Source organism: Drosophila bipectinata, chromosome XL (assembly GCF_030179905.1).
Source record: "Drosophila bipectinata strain 14024-0381.07 chromosome XL, DbipHiC1v2, whole genome shotgun sequence".
In the NCBI taxonomy this organism is placed as follows: Eukaryota; Metazoa; Arthropoda; class Insecta; order Diptera; family Drosophilidae; genus Drosophila; species Drosophila bipectinata.
This window is the reverse complement of record NC_091734.1, coordinates 845,178-864,040: the sequence shown is the minus strand read 5'-3', so window position 1 is coordinate 864,040 and position 18,863 is coordinate 845,178. Positions and strand designations below refer to the sequence as shown.

Here is an 18,863-nt window from a genome sequence, read left to right as displayed (position 1 = left end):
TTTAACCTGCACGGTGTACAATATCCGGTACTTGTTAACTACAAAAGTTCATCAGCAAGGTCAAGAAAACAAATTTGTTGTTTGTATTTTTTTGTGTCGAAGCCTAATTGATTGGCCGAGCAAGATTGATTTATCGAATTAAAGTTTCGCGTTTTCTTCCTTGGAAAACAAGATGTATATTTGTGTTTTCCTCCTGATTGATTTGATTGATGGCCCTGGCATTGGATGGTCTGATTGATGGGCTGACCTAATGGCAGTGAATTTTATTTCATTTTTTTATTTTCGGGCCCGCCTGTCTTGAGATCATAAAACGGCTGGTAATCAAACGAATTAACAGCTGATGCCGCCAAAGTCGGAGTATCAAAATACATATTTGAAACTTTTCAAAGTGACAATAATGATGAAGGACCCTCTCTATCCACCTGAATGGTATCCTGGTGTGGGCGAGGCATACCGCACCAACGCATAATGCCATTAACAGCTGTCACTTCGGGCCTGTTGAAATATTTGACAGTCAAACACGAAGCGGCTGGAGTGGAGTAACTGGAGTGCCGCATAAAAAGTGGCAACAAAAAAATAACAAGACCGACATAAAACGAAAAACCGAAAAAGAAAAGCAAAGGAAAAGCCAGAAATGCCATAGAAATGATAATAATAATAATAATAATAATATTGAGACAGCATTTTAGTTTCGTGGTAATGGCTCGCGTTTATTTGCCAAACAAGATGCTTGTCAATTGTTGTTGTTTCTTCGGCTTGTACTTTCTCCACTTTCTCCCACACCCACATACACTTTCTCCCCATTCCATACTCATCGACACAATCGACTAACCAAATTGCGTAGCCGCCTGGTGGTCTTTTCGTCAATCATACGCACTGTTGTACGCCCAACAGGGTGCTTCGGCCATCAGTCAGCCCTAATGCTCCAGGAAATCAATATTTCTCCATGGAGAACCTGCCCACTGATAACTATTTCCCATAACTTATTTTTATTTAAAAAAAAATTAAAAAGAAAGTAGCACACCTTTGCCGAAGACCTTTGCCTTTAAGGCTTTTTTCATAAAATCAAATTAACACCAAGACTCAGGGCACGCAAAGGTACAAAAAAATCATATATAAGGGTAAAGCCTTAATTCTGCCTCGCACTAATTGAAGTAAGGCGATGGGTGGTGGTGGGTGGGCGGAGTCCGTTTCTTCAGGTGGGTGATGGGTTAGCTGCTCGCAGTGCTCGCAGACCGTTCAGAATGTTTGACTTTGGCTCAATTAACACCGCACACAGAATGCTCGACTCATAGATTCATTAAAATACAGCAAACAAGACTGGACAAAATGGAGGCCAGGATTACGGCCATTAATGCTAGAGATGGTACAAGATACTATCGATAACCGAATTTCGAGTAATAACCGAGTAATTATAGAGAAATTATAAACTATGAATGCTAGAGTTGTAGAAATATATAGAGTTTGGGAGCTTGGGAATTCGAATTGAAATCGCTTTCTTTGGAGCTCCAGCTCCAAAACACTATGATAATAATCGATATAATCGATAAGCTGGACCTCTAAAAAATTCTTTAAATAATAAACCTTGAAATACATTAAAACATATATAACCTTTCTTATAAAAACGTATATAAATAATAATCTAAGCAAACGTCCAATTAATTCAGATGATTATTAACCAACAAAGCAGACGAAAAAGTCATCGATATAATCGATAAATATCTAACGAAACCCCTTAAAAGATTCGATATATCTAATTGGTATTAAACTCTCGAGAAAACATCCCTAGAAAAGACCACCACCTACCACTACAAACAACAGACTTAATACCACACCCACACATGCATGTAAGCAAACAAAGGACCACTGCGTCCATGTATGTGTATGTCAGAGAACGGCACGGGTGACACTTTTCGACACCCTATGCATACCCATAAAAATTTGTGTGCGAGTACCACTCGCCACACAAAACAAAAAAGGCAAGAACGACACACACAATTTTTGGATGAGTACTAAGTGTCTATTGCCTTTCTTGCACTCATGATTTTGTGCCTATTGCCTTTCTTGCACTCATGATTTTGTGCCTATTGCCTTTCTTCCACCCATGATTTTGTGCCTATGTGTCTTGTTGTTCGGATCATACCAGCCACCCTAAAAAAAAAGTGGAAAGAGAAAAATGGTAAAAAAAATGATCGTTGAAGATTTTGTCCTTTTCCTTTTCTTTCCTTTCTGTCCTTTTCTAACTACCTAAGCGTCTAGACTTCGTGCACGGGTTCCTAGAACCCTTTCCTACGATCGTTTTATGATCTTCTTTTTGTGCCTTTCTTCCACCCATCCGTTTTTTATTTGTGCCTGCGATCCACCCATCCGTTTTTTGTTTGTGCCTGCGATCCACCCATAAGAAACTTACTGGGTAAAAAAAAGGCAAGCACCCGAAATCATGGGTGTTTCCAGACACCCGAAGTTTCGTGCATGGTAAATACTCATGCACAAAACTTCGTGCATAAAAGACACTCGGGTGCCTAAAATACCCGGTGTTTTTCGTGCCACTCATTGTGCGAGTGGCAAGTTGCCGTTCTCTGGTGTATGTCTATGTTGTGTGTCTGTGTGTGTATTTTAGTAATTTGGATTAAACATGCAGTCCGGCGGGAAAGAGGACAACGGCGAGGACAATAGAAAATCACCTGACCCATTAACCAGCAATGCTTACAATGTCTGGCCTTCCTCCCCCCCGCCCCGTACTTTCGAAGCGTGTACATGTATAGTATAGTCCTGTGTCCTAGTGTCCTCTGTCCTCTGTCCTGGTGTTGAAGTTTGAAGTTATTGCTTTCATTTCCCTGTAGTCGCTGCTGCCAGACGCTAAGAATTTAATTAATTCCTGGCCTCGCATGATAAGGCAAACAGCAAGTACACATCGTTTAAGAACAAGGACTATTTAAGGCCGATTACCAGGCGCCCGTTTCGATTTTACTAGCCCAGAGTTATCGAGGCCCATTAGATCCTTATTATATGGTCTCATTAAAATGATTTCTAAATTGCTTTCTCTCGAGGAAGCTAGACAGGAAATCAATAAAGGGCTATTTCGTGAGCCAAGCAATAGCTGCTTCTTTTTAAAACAATACAAAAGTAATTTCAAAGGAATCCCCTAGTTATCCGATGGTAATCCTCCAGTTTTTAGTGGTCCTTTCCAGAGGCATCTGGGAATCCTTGTGGCATCCACAAACCATACTCGTATTCATTCTTTTAATCTCCGAACACGAATTAGTGGCAGATCCTTTCGTCCCCAGATGCCACTTGTCGAATGGCCAATGTGTGAATCCCTTCTCAGGATAACCCAGCACAAAATTTACATAAAAACTTGCCCAACACAAATACATATATAGATGTCGAAAAAAAAAGGGAAATAAACGATATGTATGGCCTGGAGGGTGTAAGTAACCCAAAAGTGCAACAAAAGTTAATTCAGTTTTGAAATGGTTGTGAGCTTGCAAGTTTTCTTATATGAGACACGCCCACTCACACACACCCTCCTTAGACACTCACACCCTCTCACATTTTTCGACTACAAAGGATATGTGCGTGTGAAAATCTTATTTTTGCGTGCGAAAAAACTTGATCAAAACTTTTCTTCTTATTTCATCCCATTCTCTTTCTCTGTATTTGATATCTTTTCTTTCCCTATTCTCGGGCTCTTTTTTAATATTCACGAAAACCTGCGTGTCTGCAAGGATATCAGTTTAGCTAGAGGAGGAGGTCCTGGCCATTAGCCTGGCCGGCAATCTGCGCCATTTCCTCACACATCCTTCGCTCAATCAATGTCAAACTTTTGCTTTTGCTTCCATTTCCTTTCCTGTAAATCATTTCGAATTTCATTGAGTAAACTGGTTTGTAATTATTTTCATCTGCCAGCCCCCAGTTCCACAGTAGTGGTTCTACAGTGTCCTGGATTTTCTGTCCTCTCATCCTAAGCTCCTCCTGGGCCCAATTAGCCAAAAAAGTATTGCCAGGACTTAATCCCAGATTCTTTTGTGACCAAACATAAGTTGATAGGATAGAGTCTAAGTATTTTGAATTTTGTTTTTTTTTTAGATTGTGTTAAATTAGTTTATATAAACATAAAAATTAAAACTGTAACACTGAAAATTAAAACACACTGAAATGTCTATACCAAGAAGTCTATAAAGTAATGAAGACTACAATTTTAGCGTCTTTCACCTATGGTTGGTGTTTTAAAAATTCAAATTTGACAGCATTTAAGTGTGGCCATTTAAGTGTGGCATGCTTTAAGTGTGGCCAAATCATTAAAGGGCAGTAAAGTGCTTTGGCTTCCTTGTGACCAAGGTAGTGACCAACGTAGGCTTTGACTTTTCTTCTTTGAAAAAAATATATAAGGCCCAGCTGTTCGAATTTATTTCTTCAGTTCGGTCCGGGGCTCCGAGCTCTAAGGACTTAGCTCCCAAATTTTATTTTTGTTTTTGATTTTTTATTTTTTTTGATTATTTTTTTTTAATCGAGCCATGGTGCCTATTTGACGGCGTCCCTATATCCCCAAGACTGATTTTCTTATTTATTATTTTAAGCCTTTTATTTTTTTTTATAATTTATTTCCCAAAAAATTTGATAACAAATCTAAAACTTAATTATGACCAAACGAGGCATCCTGCCATAATAAATTCTAGAACTTGGATTGTTGGCTTTGGGTGGCATGGTTATCAGAAATTGGCACGCTTTCAATTTTTTCTAATCGATCATTGGTGCCTATTTGACGGCGTCCCTATATCCCAGGACTGATTTTCTTATTTATTATTTTAAATCTTTTGTTTTTTGATAATTATTTTTTCAAATCGAGCCATGGTGCCTATTTGACGGCGTCCCTATACCCCAGGACTGATTTTCTTATTTATTATTTTATATCTTTTGTTTTTTGATAATTATTTTTTCAAATCGAGCCATGGTGCCTATTTGACGGCGTCCCTATATCCCAGGACTGATTTTCTTATTTATTATTTTAAATCTTTTGTTTTTGGATAATTATTTTTTCTAATCGAGCCATGGTGCCTATTTGACGGCGTCCCTATACCCCAGGACTGATTTTCTTATTTATTATTTTAAATATTTTGTTTTTTGATAATTATTTTCTCTAATTGAGCATTGGTGCCTATTTGACGGCGTCCCTATATCCCAGGACTGATTTTCTTATTTATTATTTTAAACCTTCTGTTTAAATTTCCTAATTTGAATTCCTCATCCCAATCGGTGGATCCTGGGTTGGACCGCAAGTGGTGTTGCCATCCATGAATTATTTGAATTTATTTCTTCAGTTGGGTCCGGGGCTTCGAGCTCTAAGGACTAAGCTCCCAAAAATACCAAAGTAGGTTTTATTTTTTTGAATTTTATTTCTGTTTTTGATGTTTTATTTTTTTATAATAATTTTTCAAATCGAGCATTGGTGCCTATTTGACGGCGTCCCTATATCCCAAGACTGATTTTCTTATTTATTATTTTAAACCTTTTGTTTTTTTTTATAATTTATTTCCTATAAATTTTGAAAACAAAAACAAAACAAAAAACAAAAAACTCTAAAACTTAATTATAACCTAACGAGGCATCCTGCCATAATAAATCCTAGAATCTTGTGCGGCATGGTCGATTATCAGAACTTGGCACGCAATGTCCTTTTCGTCTTATATTTTTTTTTTTTGTTTTGGCTGCCATTTTTCTTGGGCCCATTCAACAAGTGTGAAAATTCCGTCTCATGTTTATAAATCAAATTTGTGGTCGCCCCCCAAAAAAAAAATTAATCACAACTCATTCGTACATGGTGCGCACTGAGCCTTAAATCCATTTTTTGTTCGTCCTCCCGCCTTTCCTCTACTTTCCAATGGAGTCGATATGTGTACGTGCGAGAGTCCTTGTGGCAGATAGAGGAGGACCCAATGGAGCAGTGGCAGCGCAGCGGGGCGGGGTGGTGCGCCAGCTTTGGGGCATTTAGTCAACGGCAGCGAAACATTTTTGCGCACGTTAATTCCATTAAAAGCCGCATTATGCGCGCCCGACGTTGCCACAAAAAACATTTTACGTGCCGACTTTGGAATTTATGTTGCATACTTCTTCTCCTATTTGCCTTTCTATATATATACATACATATAGAAATACATATAGTCGTTTTTTTTTTCATCTTTTATATGTATTTTTATCCTGTGGCTTTAGGGTTTTCTGTTTTGGTTTTTAGAAAAATTATGCCACTGAGATTTAAAAAAGCGGAAAAGAAATAAAGGTTACCAGGTTGCAGTGCAATTCAATTAAGAATTTTAAGGTTTTCAAAGAGAAACAATTTAATTAAGTCTTAAACATATTTTAAAACTTAAATATCCCTAAATGATTTCCCACTGTTTCTACAGATTATTTTTTAAGCATCTCGTAGGAGGGAGACTTATTTATTTTATTGGCCAATCGGCGGGGCAGATTTTTCGCAGCAGGAAGCATAAGAGCCGTACTGCACTTTGACAAACTTCCGTTTCCTTTGCGTAATAAGGGCGAGTCCCAGTGTGTGTGTGTGTGTATGCACTGGAGTATCCTGTGGTCCCGGTTGACCCATAAATACGCACGTATGTAACTGCACCACCTACTGATGCCTTTGCCCACATTTTTCCCTTTGACCCGAGTGACCCACATGACCCGGTGACAGCAGGGAAACTTTGCGGCAACTGTGGTAAGGGTGGCATGAGTCTGCCAGTGCATAGTGAGGGGTGAGTGGCATGAACGGTGCTAGTGGCAAGAGTGGTTGCCTGCAATTTGGGTAAATGATATGCTTCAATTTAATTGCACTGCACTAATCAGCCAAATGCGACAAACCGAACTCTGACATGCAAGGCGTGCTGCGGTTCTCACAAGGCTAATGACAGCCCGCTGCTGCTGGCGATAATTGTCCTTTTGTGGGTTATCCTGCGATATCCTTGGATGCCCACACACGCACTTGGCTGGCTCACTTGCCTCACTCAAGGAGCAGACCAACTGTTTCAGGTATTCCGATGGAATTCAAAATTTTACTACATAATGGGTGGTTACCTCTGACTCCTAACCGGGACAATATCTTGGCCAATTTTCGTTCGATCCTCAAGACAAATACGTCAAACGATTTTTAACTCGAATCTCCATAATTTTACAGCAAACCCCACGAACAAAATATTTTTTCGATTTTTTGTCCATTTTTCCTGATGGGACCCCTGGAAATGCTGTTTTCCCCTATAGGGACCACTGCGATGGCTATATCTTCCCCAATTCTCATCCGATCCTTAAGCGGAGTACCTTAAACGATTTCTTGTCCGATTCTCCACCATTCTGCATCAAAATCCTGAGACAAAATATTTTTTCGATATTTTGTCCATTTTTCCTGATGGGACCCCTGGAAATGCTGTTTTCCCCTATAGGGCCCACTGCGATGGCTATATCTTGCCCAATTCTCATCCGATCCTTAAGCGGAGTACCTTAAACGATTTCTGGTCCGATTCGCCACCATTCTGCATCAAAATCCTGAGACAAAATATTTTTTCGATTTTTTGTCCATTTTTCCTGATGGGACCCCTGGAAATGCTGTTTTCCCCTATAGGGCCCACTGCGATGGCTATATCTTGCCCAATTCTCATCCGATCCTTAAGCGGAGTACCTTAAACGATTTCTGGTCCGATTCTCCACCATTCTGCATCAAAATCCTGAGACAAAATATTTTTTCGATTTTTTGTCCATTTTTCCTGATGGGACCCCTGGAAATGCTGTTTTCCCCTATAGGGCCCACTGCGATGACTATATCTTGCCCAATTCTCATCCGATCCTTAAGCGGAGTACCTTAAAGGATTTCTGGTCCGATTCTCCACCATTCTGCATCAAAATCCTGAGACAAAATATTTTTTCGATTTTTTGTCCATTTTTCCTGGTAGGACCCCTGGAAATGCTGTTTTCCCCTATAGGGCCCACTGCGATGGCTATATCTTGCCCAATTCTCATCCGATCCTTAAGCGGAGTACCTTAAAGGATTTCTGGTCCGATTCTCCACCATTCTGCATCAAAATCCTGAGACAAAATATTTTTTCGATTTTTTGTCCATTTTTCCTGATGGGACCCCTGGAAATGCTGTTTTCCCCTATAGGGCCCACTGCGATGGCTATATCTTGCCCAATTCTCATCCGATCCTTAAGCGGAGTACTTTAAACGATTTCTGGTCCGATTCTCCACCATTCTGCATCAAAATCCTGAGACAAAATATTTTTTCGATTTTTTGTCCATTTTTCCTGATGGATCCCCTGGAAATGTGGATTTCCCCTATAGGGCCCACTGCGATGGCTATATCTTCCTCAATTCTCATCCGATCCTTAAGCGGAGTACCTTAAACGATTTCTGGTCCGATTCTCCACCATTCTGCATCAAAATCCTGAGACAAAATATTTTTTCGATTTTTTGTCCATTTTTCCTGATGGATCCCCTGGAAATGTGGTTTTCCCCTATAGGGCCCACTGTGATGGCTATATCTTGCCCAATTCTCATCCGATGCTTAAGCGGAGTACCTTAAACGATTTCTGGTCCGATTCTCCACCATTCTGCATCAAAATCCTGAGACAAAATATTTTTTCGATTTTTTGTCCATTTTTCCTGATGGATCCCCTGGAAATGTGGATTTCCCCTATAGGGCCCACTGCGATGGCTATATCTTCCTCAATTCTCATCCGATCCTTAAGCGGAGTACCTTAAACGATTTCTGGTCCGATTCTCCACCATTCTGCATCAAAATCCTGAGACAAAATATTTTTTCGATTTTTTGTCCATTTTTCCTGATGGATCCCCTGGAAATGCTGTTTTCCCCTATAGGGCCCACTGCGATGGCTATATCTTGCCCAATTCTCATCCGATCCTTAAGCGGAGTACCTTAAACGATTTCTGGTCCGATTCTCCACCATTCTGCATCAAAATCCTGAGACAAAATATTTTTTCGATTTTTTGTCCATTTTTCCTGATGGATCCCCTGGAAATGTGGATTTCCCCTATAGGGCCCACTGCGATGGCTATATCTTCCTCAATTCTCATCCGATCCTTAAGCGGAGTACCTTAAACGATTTCTGGTCCGATTCTCCACCATTCTGCATCAAAATCCTGAGACAAAATATTTTTTCGATTTTTTGTCCATTTTTCCTGATGGATCCCCTGGAAATGCTGTTTTCCCCTATAGGGCCCACTGCGATGGCTATATCTTCCTCAATTCTCATCCGATCCTTAAGCGGAGTACCTTAAACGATTTCTGGTCCGATTCTCCACCATTCTGCATCAAAATCCTGAGACAAAATATTTTTTCGATTTTTTGTCCATTTTTCCTGATGGATCCCCTGGAAATGCTGTTTTCCCCTATAGGGCCCACTGCGATGGCTATATCTTCCTCAATTCTCATCCGATCCTTAAGCGGAGTACCTTAAAGGATTTCTGGTCCGATTCTCCACCATTCTGCATCAAAATCCTGAGACAAAATATTTTTTCGATTTTTTGTCCATTTTTCCTGATGGGACCCCTGGAAATGCTGTTTTCCCCTATAGGGCCCACTGCGATGGCTATATCTTGCCCAATTCTCATCCGATCCTTAAGCGGAGTACTTTAAACGATTTCTGGTCCGATTCTCCACCATTCTGCATCAAAATCCTGAGACAAAATATTTTTTCGATTTTTTGTCCATTTTTCCTGATGGATCCCCTGGAAATGTGGATTTCCCCTATAGGGCCCACTGCGATGGCTATATCTTCCTCAATTCTCATCCGATCCTTAAGCGGAGTACCTTAAACGATTTCTGGTCCGATTCTCCACCATTCTGCATCAAAATCCTGAGACAAAATATTTTTTCGATTTTTTGTCCATTTTTCCTGATGGATCCCCTGGAAATGTGGTTTTCCCCTATAGGGCCCACTGTGATGGCTATATCTTGCCCAATTCTCATCCGATGCTTAAGCGGAGTACCTTAAACGATTTCTGGTCCGATTCTCCACCATTCTGCATCAAAATCCTGAGACAAAATATTTTTTCGATTTTTTGTCCATTTTTCCTGATGGATCCCCTGGAAATGTGGATTTCCCCTATAGGGCCCACTGCGATGGCTATATCTTCCTCAATTCTCATCCGATCCTTAAGCGGAGTACCTTAAACGATTTCTGGTCCGATTCTCCACCATTCTGCATCAAAATCCTGAGACAAAATATTTTTTCGATTTTTTGTCCATTTTTCCTGATGGATCCCCTGGAAATGCTGTTTTCCCCTATAGGGCCCACTGCGATGGCTATATCTTGCCCAATTCTCATCCGATCCTTAAGCGGAGTACCTTAAACGATTTCTGGTCCGATTCTCCACCATTCTGCATCAAAATCCTGAGACAAAATATTTTTTCGATTTTTTGTCCATTTTTCCTGATGGATCCCCTGGAAATGTGGATTTCCCCTATAGGGCCCACTGCGATGGCTATATCTTCCTCAATTCTCATCCGATCCTTAAGCGGAGTACCTTAAACGATTTCTGGTCCGATTCTCCACCATTCTGCATCAAAATCCTGAGACAAAATATTTTTTCGATTTTTTGTCCATTTTTCCTGATGGATCCCCTGGAAATGCTGTTTTCCCCTATAGGGCCCACTGCGATGGCTATATCTTCCTCAATTCTCATCCGATCCTTAAGCGGAGTACCTTAAACGATTTCTGGTCCGATTCTCCACCATTCTGCATCAAAATCCTGAGACAAAATATTTTTTCGATTTTTTGTCCATTTTTCCTGATGGATCCCCTGGAAATGCTGTTTTCCCCTATAGGGCCCACTGCGATGGCTATATCTTCCTCAATTCTCATCCGATCCTTAAGCGGAGTACCTTAAACGATTTCTGGTCCGATTCTCCACCATTCTGCATCAAAATCCTGAGACAAAATATTTTTTCGATTTTTTGTCCATTTTTCCTGATGGATCCCCTGGAAATGTGGATTTCCCCTATAGGGCCCACTGCGATGGCTATATCTTCCTCAATTCTCATCCGATCCTTAAGCGGAGTACCTTAAACGATTTCTGGTCCGATTCTCCACCATTCTGCATCAAAATCCTGAGACAAAATATTTTTTCGATTTTTTGTCCATTTTTCCTGATGGATCCCCTGGAAATGCTGTTTTCCCCTATAGGGCCCACTGCGATGGCTATATCTTCCTCAATTCTCATCCGATCCTTAAGCGGAGTACCTTAAACGATTTCTGGTCCGATTCTCCACCATTCTGCATCAAAATCCTGAGACAAAATATTTTTTCGATTTTTTGTCCATTTTTCCTGATGGATCCCCTGGAAATGCTGTTTTCCCCTATAGGGCCCACTGCGATGGCTATATCTTCCTCAATTCTCATCCGATCCTTAAGCGGAGTACCTTAAACGATTTCTGGTCCGATTCTCCACCATTCTGCATCAAAATCCTGAGACAAAATATTTTTTCGATTTTTTGTCCATTTTTGCTGGTGGGACCCCTGGAAATGCTGTTTTCCCCTATAGGGCCCACTGCGATGGCTATATCTTGCCCAATTCTCATCCGATCCTTAAGCGGAGTACCTTAAACGATTTCTGGGTCGAATTCCCACGATTCTGCATAAAATCTGCATCCCCATTTTTGTTGGGATACCCCTTTGAAAATCATGGATTTTCGTATAGAGCCCTATCCATACCTTCAATTGAGATATTCTTCATAAAAGTTGTCTTGTTCAAATATGACTCTGAATAATGTCCATTTCTTTGCCAATTTTCATCCGATTTCCAAACGTAATACCATAAAAGAACCCCAATCCGATTCCGTACCAATTAACACCCGAAGCTTTGTTAAAAGTTTTTATTTCAAACTTTTTTTAATTCTTCCGATAGATCGCCTTACGAAACGCCAAGGATTCTCTTGGAAAGTTGCATAAATGAGTTGCATCGACAGGTTTCCTTGGCTGGGCCATTGCACTGGCTTGCAACAAAGTGGTTGAGGGGACATGGAGGGGGCCTCTGATGAATTCGCAGCCCCCCTTGGTCCTTATTTGTGCCGCCCCTGTGCGCTCAAATTTTAATGAAAGTGCAGTGAAGCCACGTTGACTGGTTTTTTCTCTGTTCCACGTTCCATGTTCTCCGGCCCTCCGGCTTCAATATTATTTACGCTCAATTAAGTTAGTGTTAGCCAACCCCCCTAAAGGCTACCCCCTTCCTGGTATGTATATCCCCTTCCGAAACATCCCTCAGTCTTTTTATATGCAACTATTTCTCTAAACAAATTGCATTTGCAGTCAATTCAGCCAACTCGGCTGCCAACCATTTAGTGCATAGTCCGTTGGCTTTATCTACCGATTCTACCGACCCGCCACGCCCCATTCTCTTTTTAGGGAGGCTGGTAGAATGAGTGTCACAAGCCATTAGGCAGCCATTGTTTTGAATTGGCTAGAACGCCCCCTCGCCCCTTTTTAGGAAAAGAGCTACAAGTCCACGCCTCTGGCCAAAACAGAAAAGCCAAAAAAGTTAACGCTTGATTTCTGCACTAAAAACCAGAAGTTTGCCATTCTTTTGGGTCATTAGTTGGTAATTTATCAAAGTCATGAATTTATATTAGCCCGGTCGACTCTCTACTTTTGGACACGCCCCTCTCGCCACCTCCAACCATCTCCATCAGCCGCCCACTTCGTCAGGCAGCTGCAAAATGCAGATGCAAAGTAAAGTTTTCAATGCGGCAGCTGTCATAAAGGCAAATGGGAAAAGGAAGAAGCCATGCCGAGTCAGGGGAGGGGGGGGGAGAAGTCAAGGAAAATTCAGAAGGAAAAGAGGAGTCGGTGGCAATAAAATATGAAAGAGCCCAACCCACTCGCCCAAACCCCAACCCCAAACCCCCTAAAAACAACAAAGGACTTGGAAAATGGTGAATGGGGTAATGGGTCTCAATTTTGTCGTTTTTCAATTAGTCAAAATTTTGTTGCGCGTCTCTGATTAAAATTCGCCCGGAGCTTAAATAGTTTTTCAAGCATTTTAATGGCCCATTAAACGGAAACAATCAAGACCCAGAAAGGGCTAAAAGGAGAGTGAGACTGTACTCTATGGGCCAAGTCAAGAAATATAAAGTCAAGAAGCTACGTACAGAGAAAGAAACTAAAATATCTAGATTCTAGATTTTAGAAGCATATATGTATTATTAAAACTTACTTAGACCATAAGACTTGTTTTTTTTAATTATCGATTGGTTTGAAATTTATAAATTGCCTCAAAAGTACTTTAATTAGCCAATAAACTAAGCCTTTGTAAACCTTATTATCGAAATTATCGATTTCTTATCAAAAAATGTAATAAAAACAAATATTTCTTTCTGTGCAGCTTAGGTGAGTCTGCTGCCATGGAATGAAGCGAATGACAGCCCTTTTGAGTGTCCTGGCCATTTGTGTTGCTCATTTCGTCCTGCTTGTCCTTTTTGTCCTGCACTTGACAATGCAATTTGCGGCAGATTGCAGATTTTAGATTTCTGCACTGCAGTTTATAGAGATTTTTTGTTACATTTAACTTTTATTTTTTTTTTTGTTTTTGGTTTTGCTCGTTGGTCATCATCATAGAATACTCAGTATTCAGTGCCTGACAACTGCTGTCTGGTCGACATTCATTGCATTAGTTTTTCGAAGTTTAGGTTCTTTTTTTTTTTTGGGGGCAGTATTTGGTTTTGTACTGTGTCTTTTTGTGGCAGAAGCAGAACAATTAGGTGGAGGGGTAAGTCCATTTCCTGGCCTGCTATCAAATGCAAATTCCATTCGCCAGTTGGCAGTTGCCAACAACGAAAAAGCTAAAAAGCCAAAAAGCCAACAGGCCAAAAACCAGCAGAAGTAGAACCAGAATCAGAAGCCGAAGCCGAAGCAGAAGCAGGAAGACCAGTGGGTTCATTAATGCAAAAATATGCGTAAAGTTTCTGGGGCCCGCATTCGCATTTCGCACTAGCATTTGCCCAGGAATTCCTAACATGGCCATAACACACACATCTTGTGTGTGTGTGTGTGTGGGCCAACTTTCCAGGATGTGCGGGCTGACCTGACTCCGCACCCACACGATTCATTTGTATCGACTAGAAAATTCAAGGCAAGTTCGTGAAAACAATCCTTGGCAATTATGTATGGGCTTTTGCCTTTTAATGAGTGCTGGAAATATTTGAACTGAAAACTTTGAATCCAGGGAGTTGTTTGAAAACCAAGAGGGAAATGTATTTCAAGCAAAAAAGTAACTTAGATGTATCTCAAATAGATTACATATACGCCCTGTGCAACAGGTGATGGCTTGCGTTACGTATACGCCCCGTGGAGCAGGCAAAAAATATAAAGCCAAGAAATACTTCTTAGTTATTTGTTTAATTTTTAAAAGCCAATTAAATAGAACTAAAACCAAAATATAAAAAAAAGACAAACCCTTACGAAAGTAATCACTAAAAAACCAAACATTACGCATACGCCCCGTGCAACAGGCAATGCCACTACGAGAACTACGAGGTCATAATGACTTTGTGATACACACACTAGCACACACAATGCTTTGACAATAATATCATTGAATCGAAACCAATAAGGGGGCCGGGCAGCCGGGGTTGAGAGGCTAATGAAATGCGAATCACATTTGCTGGATTGCCAAAGGACTCGCACAGGACAACCGGTCCTGCTTGTTTAGAGTCAGACCATCGCATATGAGTTGATGATGCGATGACAGCAGTGATGATTTTAATGATGATTTCGATGATGGTTTTGATGATGATGATGGCGATGATCAGGTCGTTTCCCTTCCCATGCCATCATGTGAGTGTGTGTGTCAGCTCATAATGTGTTTCCGCTTGCCTGATTCATTTAATTATGATTTCCGGTGTCGAGGCAAACAGCGAACCACGCACACGTGCTCATTATTACAGCTACTTGATTACTAGACGCCCTCCTCCCAAAAAAAAAAAAATACATATATACATCAGGGGACTCTTTCCTGCCACTCCTCGGCCTTCCAAAAAAAATATACATACAGAAAGGAGTAAGGATATAGTTTCTGTAACTGTTGAAATATACTCTTTCTATGTAAGGCCATTATGGTTATTAAAATATAGTTTTTCTGGAGTAAGGAGTATAAGAATAGTAATCCAAAAACCCAAAATTTATAAGCTTTGAACGTAAAACTGAAACTTTGTCCAAACTTTAAGGGGAAAATGGAATAAGCCAGACTGTGGTTAGGGTATAAAGCAAACCCATCAACAGCCATTCATCAACTCGACAAGCAACAATTTTGTGGCCCCTCTTTCTTACTCTTTCTAAAGCTATACAGCTTTCTTTTTCTCCCTCTTTTGCCCTCCCTTCCCATCTCTTTTCCTCTCCCCTATATATATATATACAAATGTAGACCCTATCCTTTTGCAATTTGCTTGTATTAGAAACTCATTTCCGTTTGTAATTGAGTCGCTTTTGCCAGCTGGTGCATATAGTAGTCTAGTGTAGAGTGTTGTGCCGGCTAGTGTTGGATGATGGGTGGATGGGTGAATATTTGGCTTATGGTTATGCAAATTAATGGGCTGGGGGACGTACTCTCAAATTGAAACCACACTCAATATGCGATTTGTGTTTTTGCAGAACCCTCGCCGCTCTACGACAACAATCACTATCATGAGGAATGTCTGCGCTGCAATTCCTGCGGTCTAAACCTAACCGGGCCCAATCAGAAACGGGCCAGGAGATTCAAGGTAAGTCATTTCCCCTACAAATGAAAATTAAATTACAAAAAAATTAATCAAAAGTGCCAGTTCAACACCTGATTAATGAGATTGAATTTTTTTTTTCGCGAGTTTTTGGTTATAAAAGATGAACTCATTTGAAATGCATTCGCTCATTTGGGTTGGAGAGACCATAAAAACGGTCTCATTACATCCAAAATGAGAATGACGGATGCACGTTTATGTTGCACGAACCGAGGCGAGACTGTGGCAAGTGCCTTAATCAAAATTACATACACATGTGGGCCATGAAAAATAATAAAAAATGAGTTGCGAATAAATCATTTAGAGCCGAGTCCTTGCTCCTCCAACTCACACTTGCCTCACATTTTCTGACATATATACATATTTTTTTGGCCCTTTTTTTCCAGAACCAGATACTGTGCGACCTGCATTTCGCGGACGTGGCCCTAATGGAGTGCTCCGATTTCATGCAACAATTGCGGAGCTTCAAGCCCCAATCCCTCGGATGCGCGGTTGCCAGGCGGAAGAGCTCCACCACGCTGATATTTCCACTGCCGCCGCAAGCATGTTCAGGTATGTGTGCGGTCTGTCCATACTGTTCGGTGGTACTATCATACACACACACACACTCACCTTTACACACTCATACAGGTACACAGGTACAGAGGCAGAGGCAGAGGCACATATTCCCAACAAGAGTATTATGCCTCGAAATCGCCACGGTTACCAAACTTTGCTGGCAAAGCCTCAGATATATCCCTTAAATTGGCGCAAATTTTCCTACTTAATTGGATTTCATATGGTTTCCGTTTAAAACATAAAGTCTTTAAGTTTTTCTTGATAATTTTAAGGGTGATTTCTTAAAAGCAGGCTTTTATCGCAGGCAGGACTTTAAAATATGGTTTCTAAATCTTCAAAGGGCTTTACGTTCCTCTGAAGACTTTAAAATTAAATAAAATAAATAAAATTAAATAAAATACTTTTACACCCTAAATGTAGAATTCTAAATATTTGTTTTATATTTATTTATTATTTAAAATTCTTTTTTAAATTTAAAATCAAACACAAATATAAAATGTATCAAGCCACCCGTCAAAAAAGAAAAAGAAACAACCATAGAAGTAAAGTAAGATTTCTAAAAAAAATTCAATAAATTTAAAAAATAAATTACAATGTATTTTAAACTTTTGAAATTAAAAATTAATCAATTTCCGCAATTTCAAATATATAATTTATTCAAGAGCGAAGCCCAAAACCCTTGTTTTTAATCCCGAAACCCAAACACAAATAAAAAAAATTTGCCAGGATATAAGCCGCTTCGAATAGGCAACCCTTTCGAAGGATAAACTTATGTTTTTTGTTGTTGTCTCAGTGTGTGTGTGTGTGTGTGCGTAAGTCTTAGGATGTCTATGGGTGTGAGTTTATAAGTGTATGTGTGTGCATGGCGTCATCATTATAATTCAAATGAGATTTGCGCGCACAGCAATCTACTCACTCACTCCCCCATCCACCCACCCACACACACACACTCACTCACTCACTCACACAGATATAGAAAGAAAAAAAAAGTGAAAGAGATGGCAAATAAAGGAGGAAAAGAGAAGGGTAAACGCGAGAGCGCCACGTCTACAAGTTGGAGAATGTTTGGCATTTTGCATAATAAAGTTGTTCAAACATATTTGACGTCGGGTTGCTCACTCACACAAATACAAATGCAAATACAAACATACACAGACACACACACACACACAACCAGATAGAACCGCCATTTTTCGCTGACATAAACTTTCAATTCGGTTTTCATTTTTTTTTACTTTATTTCCTTTCTCGTCTTCTTGCCATTTTTATTTATTTTATTTTCACTTGCAAACGATTTAATTAAAAAATCGCCCGTCTCTCCTCAGATATGTGGAATTATACAGAACATATCTTAATATTATTTATCAGTTTGCCAGATATCCGTCTATATAGTAGTATAAAATATATATAAAATGTACACATGTAAGCCCTGCTATGCCAGCAGGAATGCAAAGTTTATTAACTGGATTTTTATTACGAAACTTTTGCCGGGGCTTCTGCTGGTTTTTGTGTGTGCCCCCCCTTTGATCCCCCCTTTGGTCTCGTTTTCCCTCCTTCCCTCCTTTTTTTGGCGTCCATTTTAATTACAATATGCCGAAAATACGTTGGGAAATGGAAATACTGGCTACTGGTGGAAATTCGAAATGCCAGAAAAAAATATATGTACCAGATGCCAGCAGTCTGGGAGGGATCTGGGAGAAGTTAAATATTAAATACTATTGCCAGTTAAATATTATTGACAGGGCCCAGTTGCCAATAAACGATTATATCGTTCACTATTCTTTCAAGTGCTTCTCATTTACTGACAATTTTAATTAATTGAAATGATTTTGAACAAAAAATAACAAACATGTTGGTTTAGTTTCAGTTTCATTTCAGAGTTCAGAGTTCAGAAAAGCTGAATGAGTTGCAACTTGACACGTTGGCAACTCCACAAAAAAAATATCCCTACATCCGCATCCGTATTAATGCTCAGCTGCGCTCATTTGAAGCGACATTAAGTGTGCACTCGAGTAAAGTGATTTGATGCATGTCACATTTGAGTGCAGCACTTGCTGCTTAGAAACGCGACATCCAGTTGCCCTCCCCTCCTCCTCCATAGGATATCCCCCTTCCAGGATATGGTATATATATATATATATATCCTTTACAAATACTCGTGTACATGTGCCTGGGAAAGGGGGCTACAATTGTTTGCAGTTGCAACAAAGTCAAGAGCGTGGAAGTACAATGCTCGCAGTCGGTTCCCCCTTTTTCCTATTTATTTGCTTTTAGATTTTTTGAAAAGCTAAATCGATCGGTTCTGTATCAGCTTTAATAGATTTTTTGTCGGGGGTGTTTTTTAAAGAACCCCTTTCTGTAAAGCCTCCATTGCCTTGCCTGCATTACCTTGTGTGGCTTAATGCTCTTAGCCTGGATAAGACCATAAAGCCCATACTGGCTATCTTTTTCTGAACTCGCTAATGGGCCAATTTTATCCCAGAATCCTGGCAACAGTCACGCACAATAATTCGCCCTCCTTGAACTGACTTTT

General features: G+C 40.1%; 1 protein-coding gene across 5 annotated transcripts in view; it reads left to right on the top strand.

The window, feature by feature from the left end:
• rsh (radish) overlaps window positions 1-18,863 on the top strand; it is a 94,054-nt gene that overhangs the window by 50,065 nt on the left and 25,126 nt on the right. For all 5 annotated transcript variants that reach the window (XM_017235137.3, XM_017235135.3, XM_017235134.3 and 2 more), the window contains 2 exons: window positions 15,648-15,757; window positions 16,159-16,324. In XM_017235137.3, coding sequence (XP_017090626.1) covers window positions 15,648-15,757; window positions 16,159-16,324 — 276 coding nt within the window. The remainder of the gene's footprint in view (window positions 1-15,647; window positions 15,758-16,158; window positions 16,325-18,863) is intronic.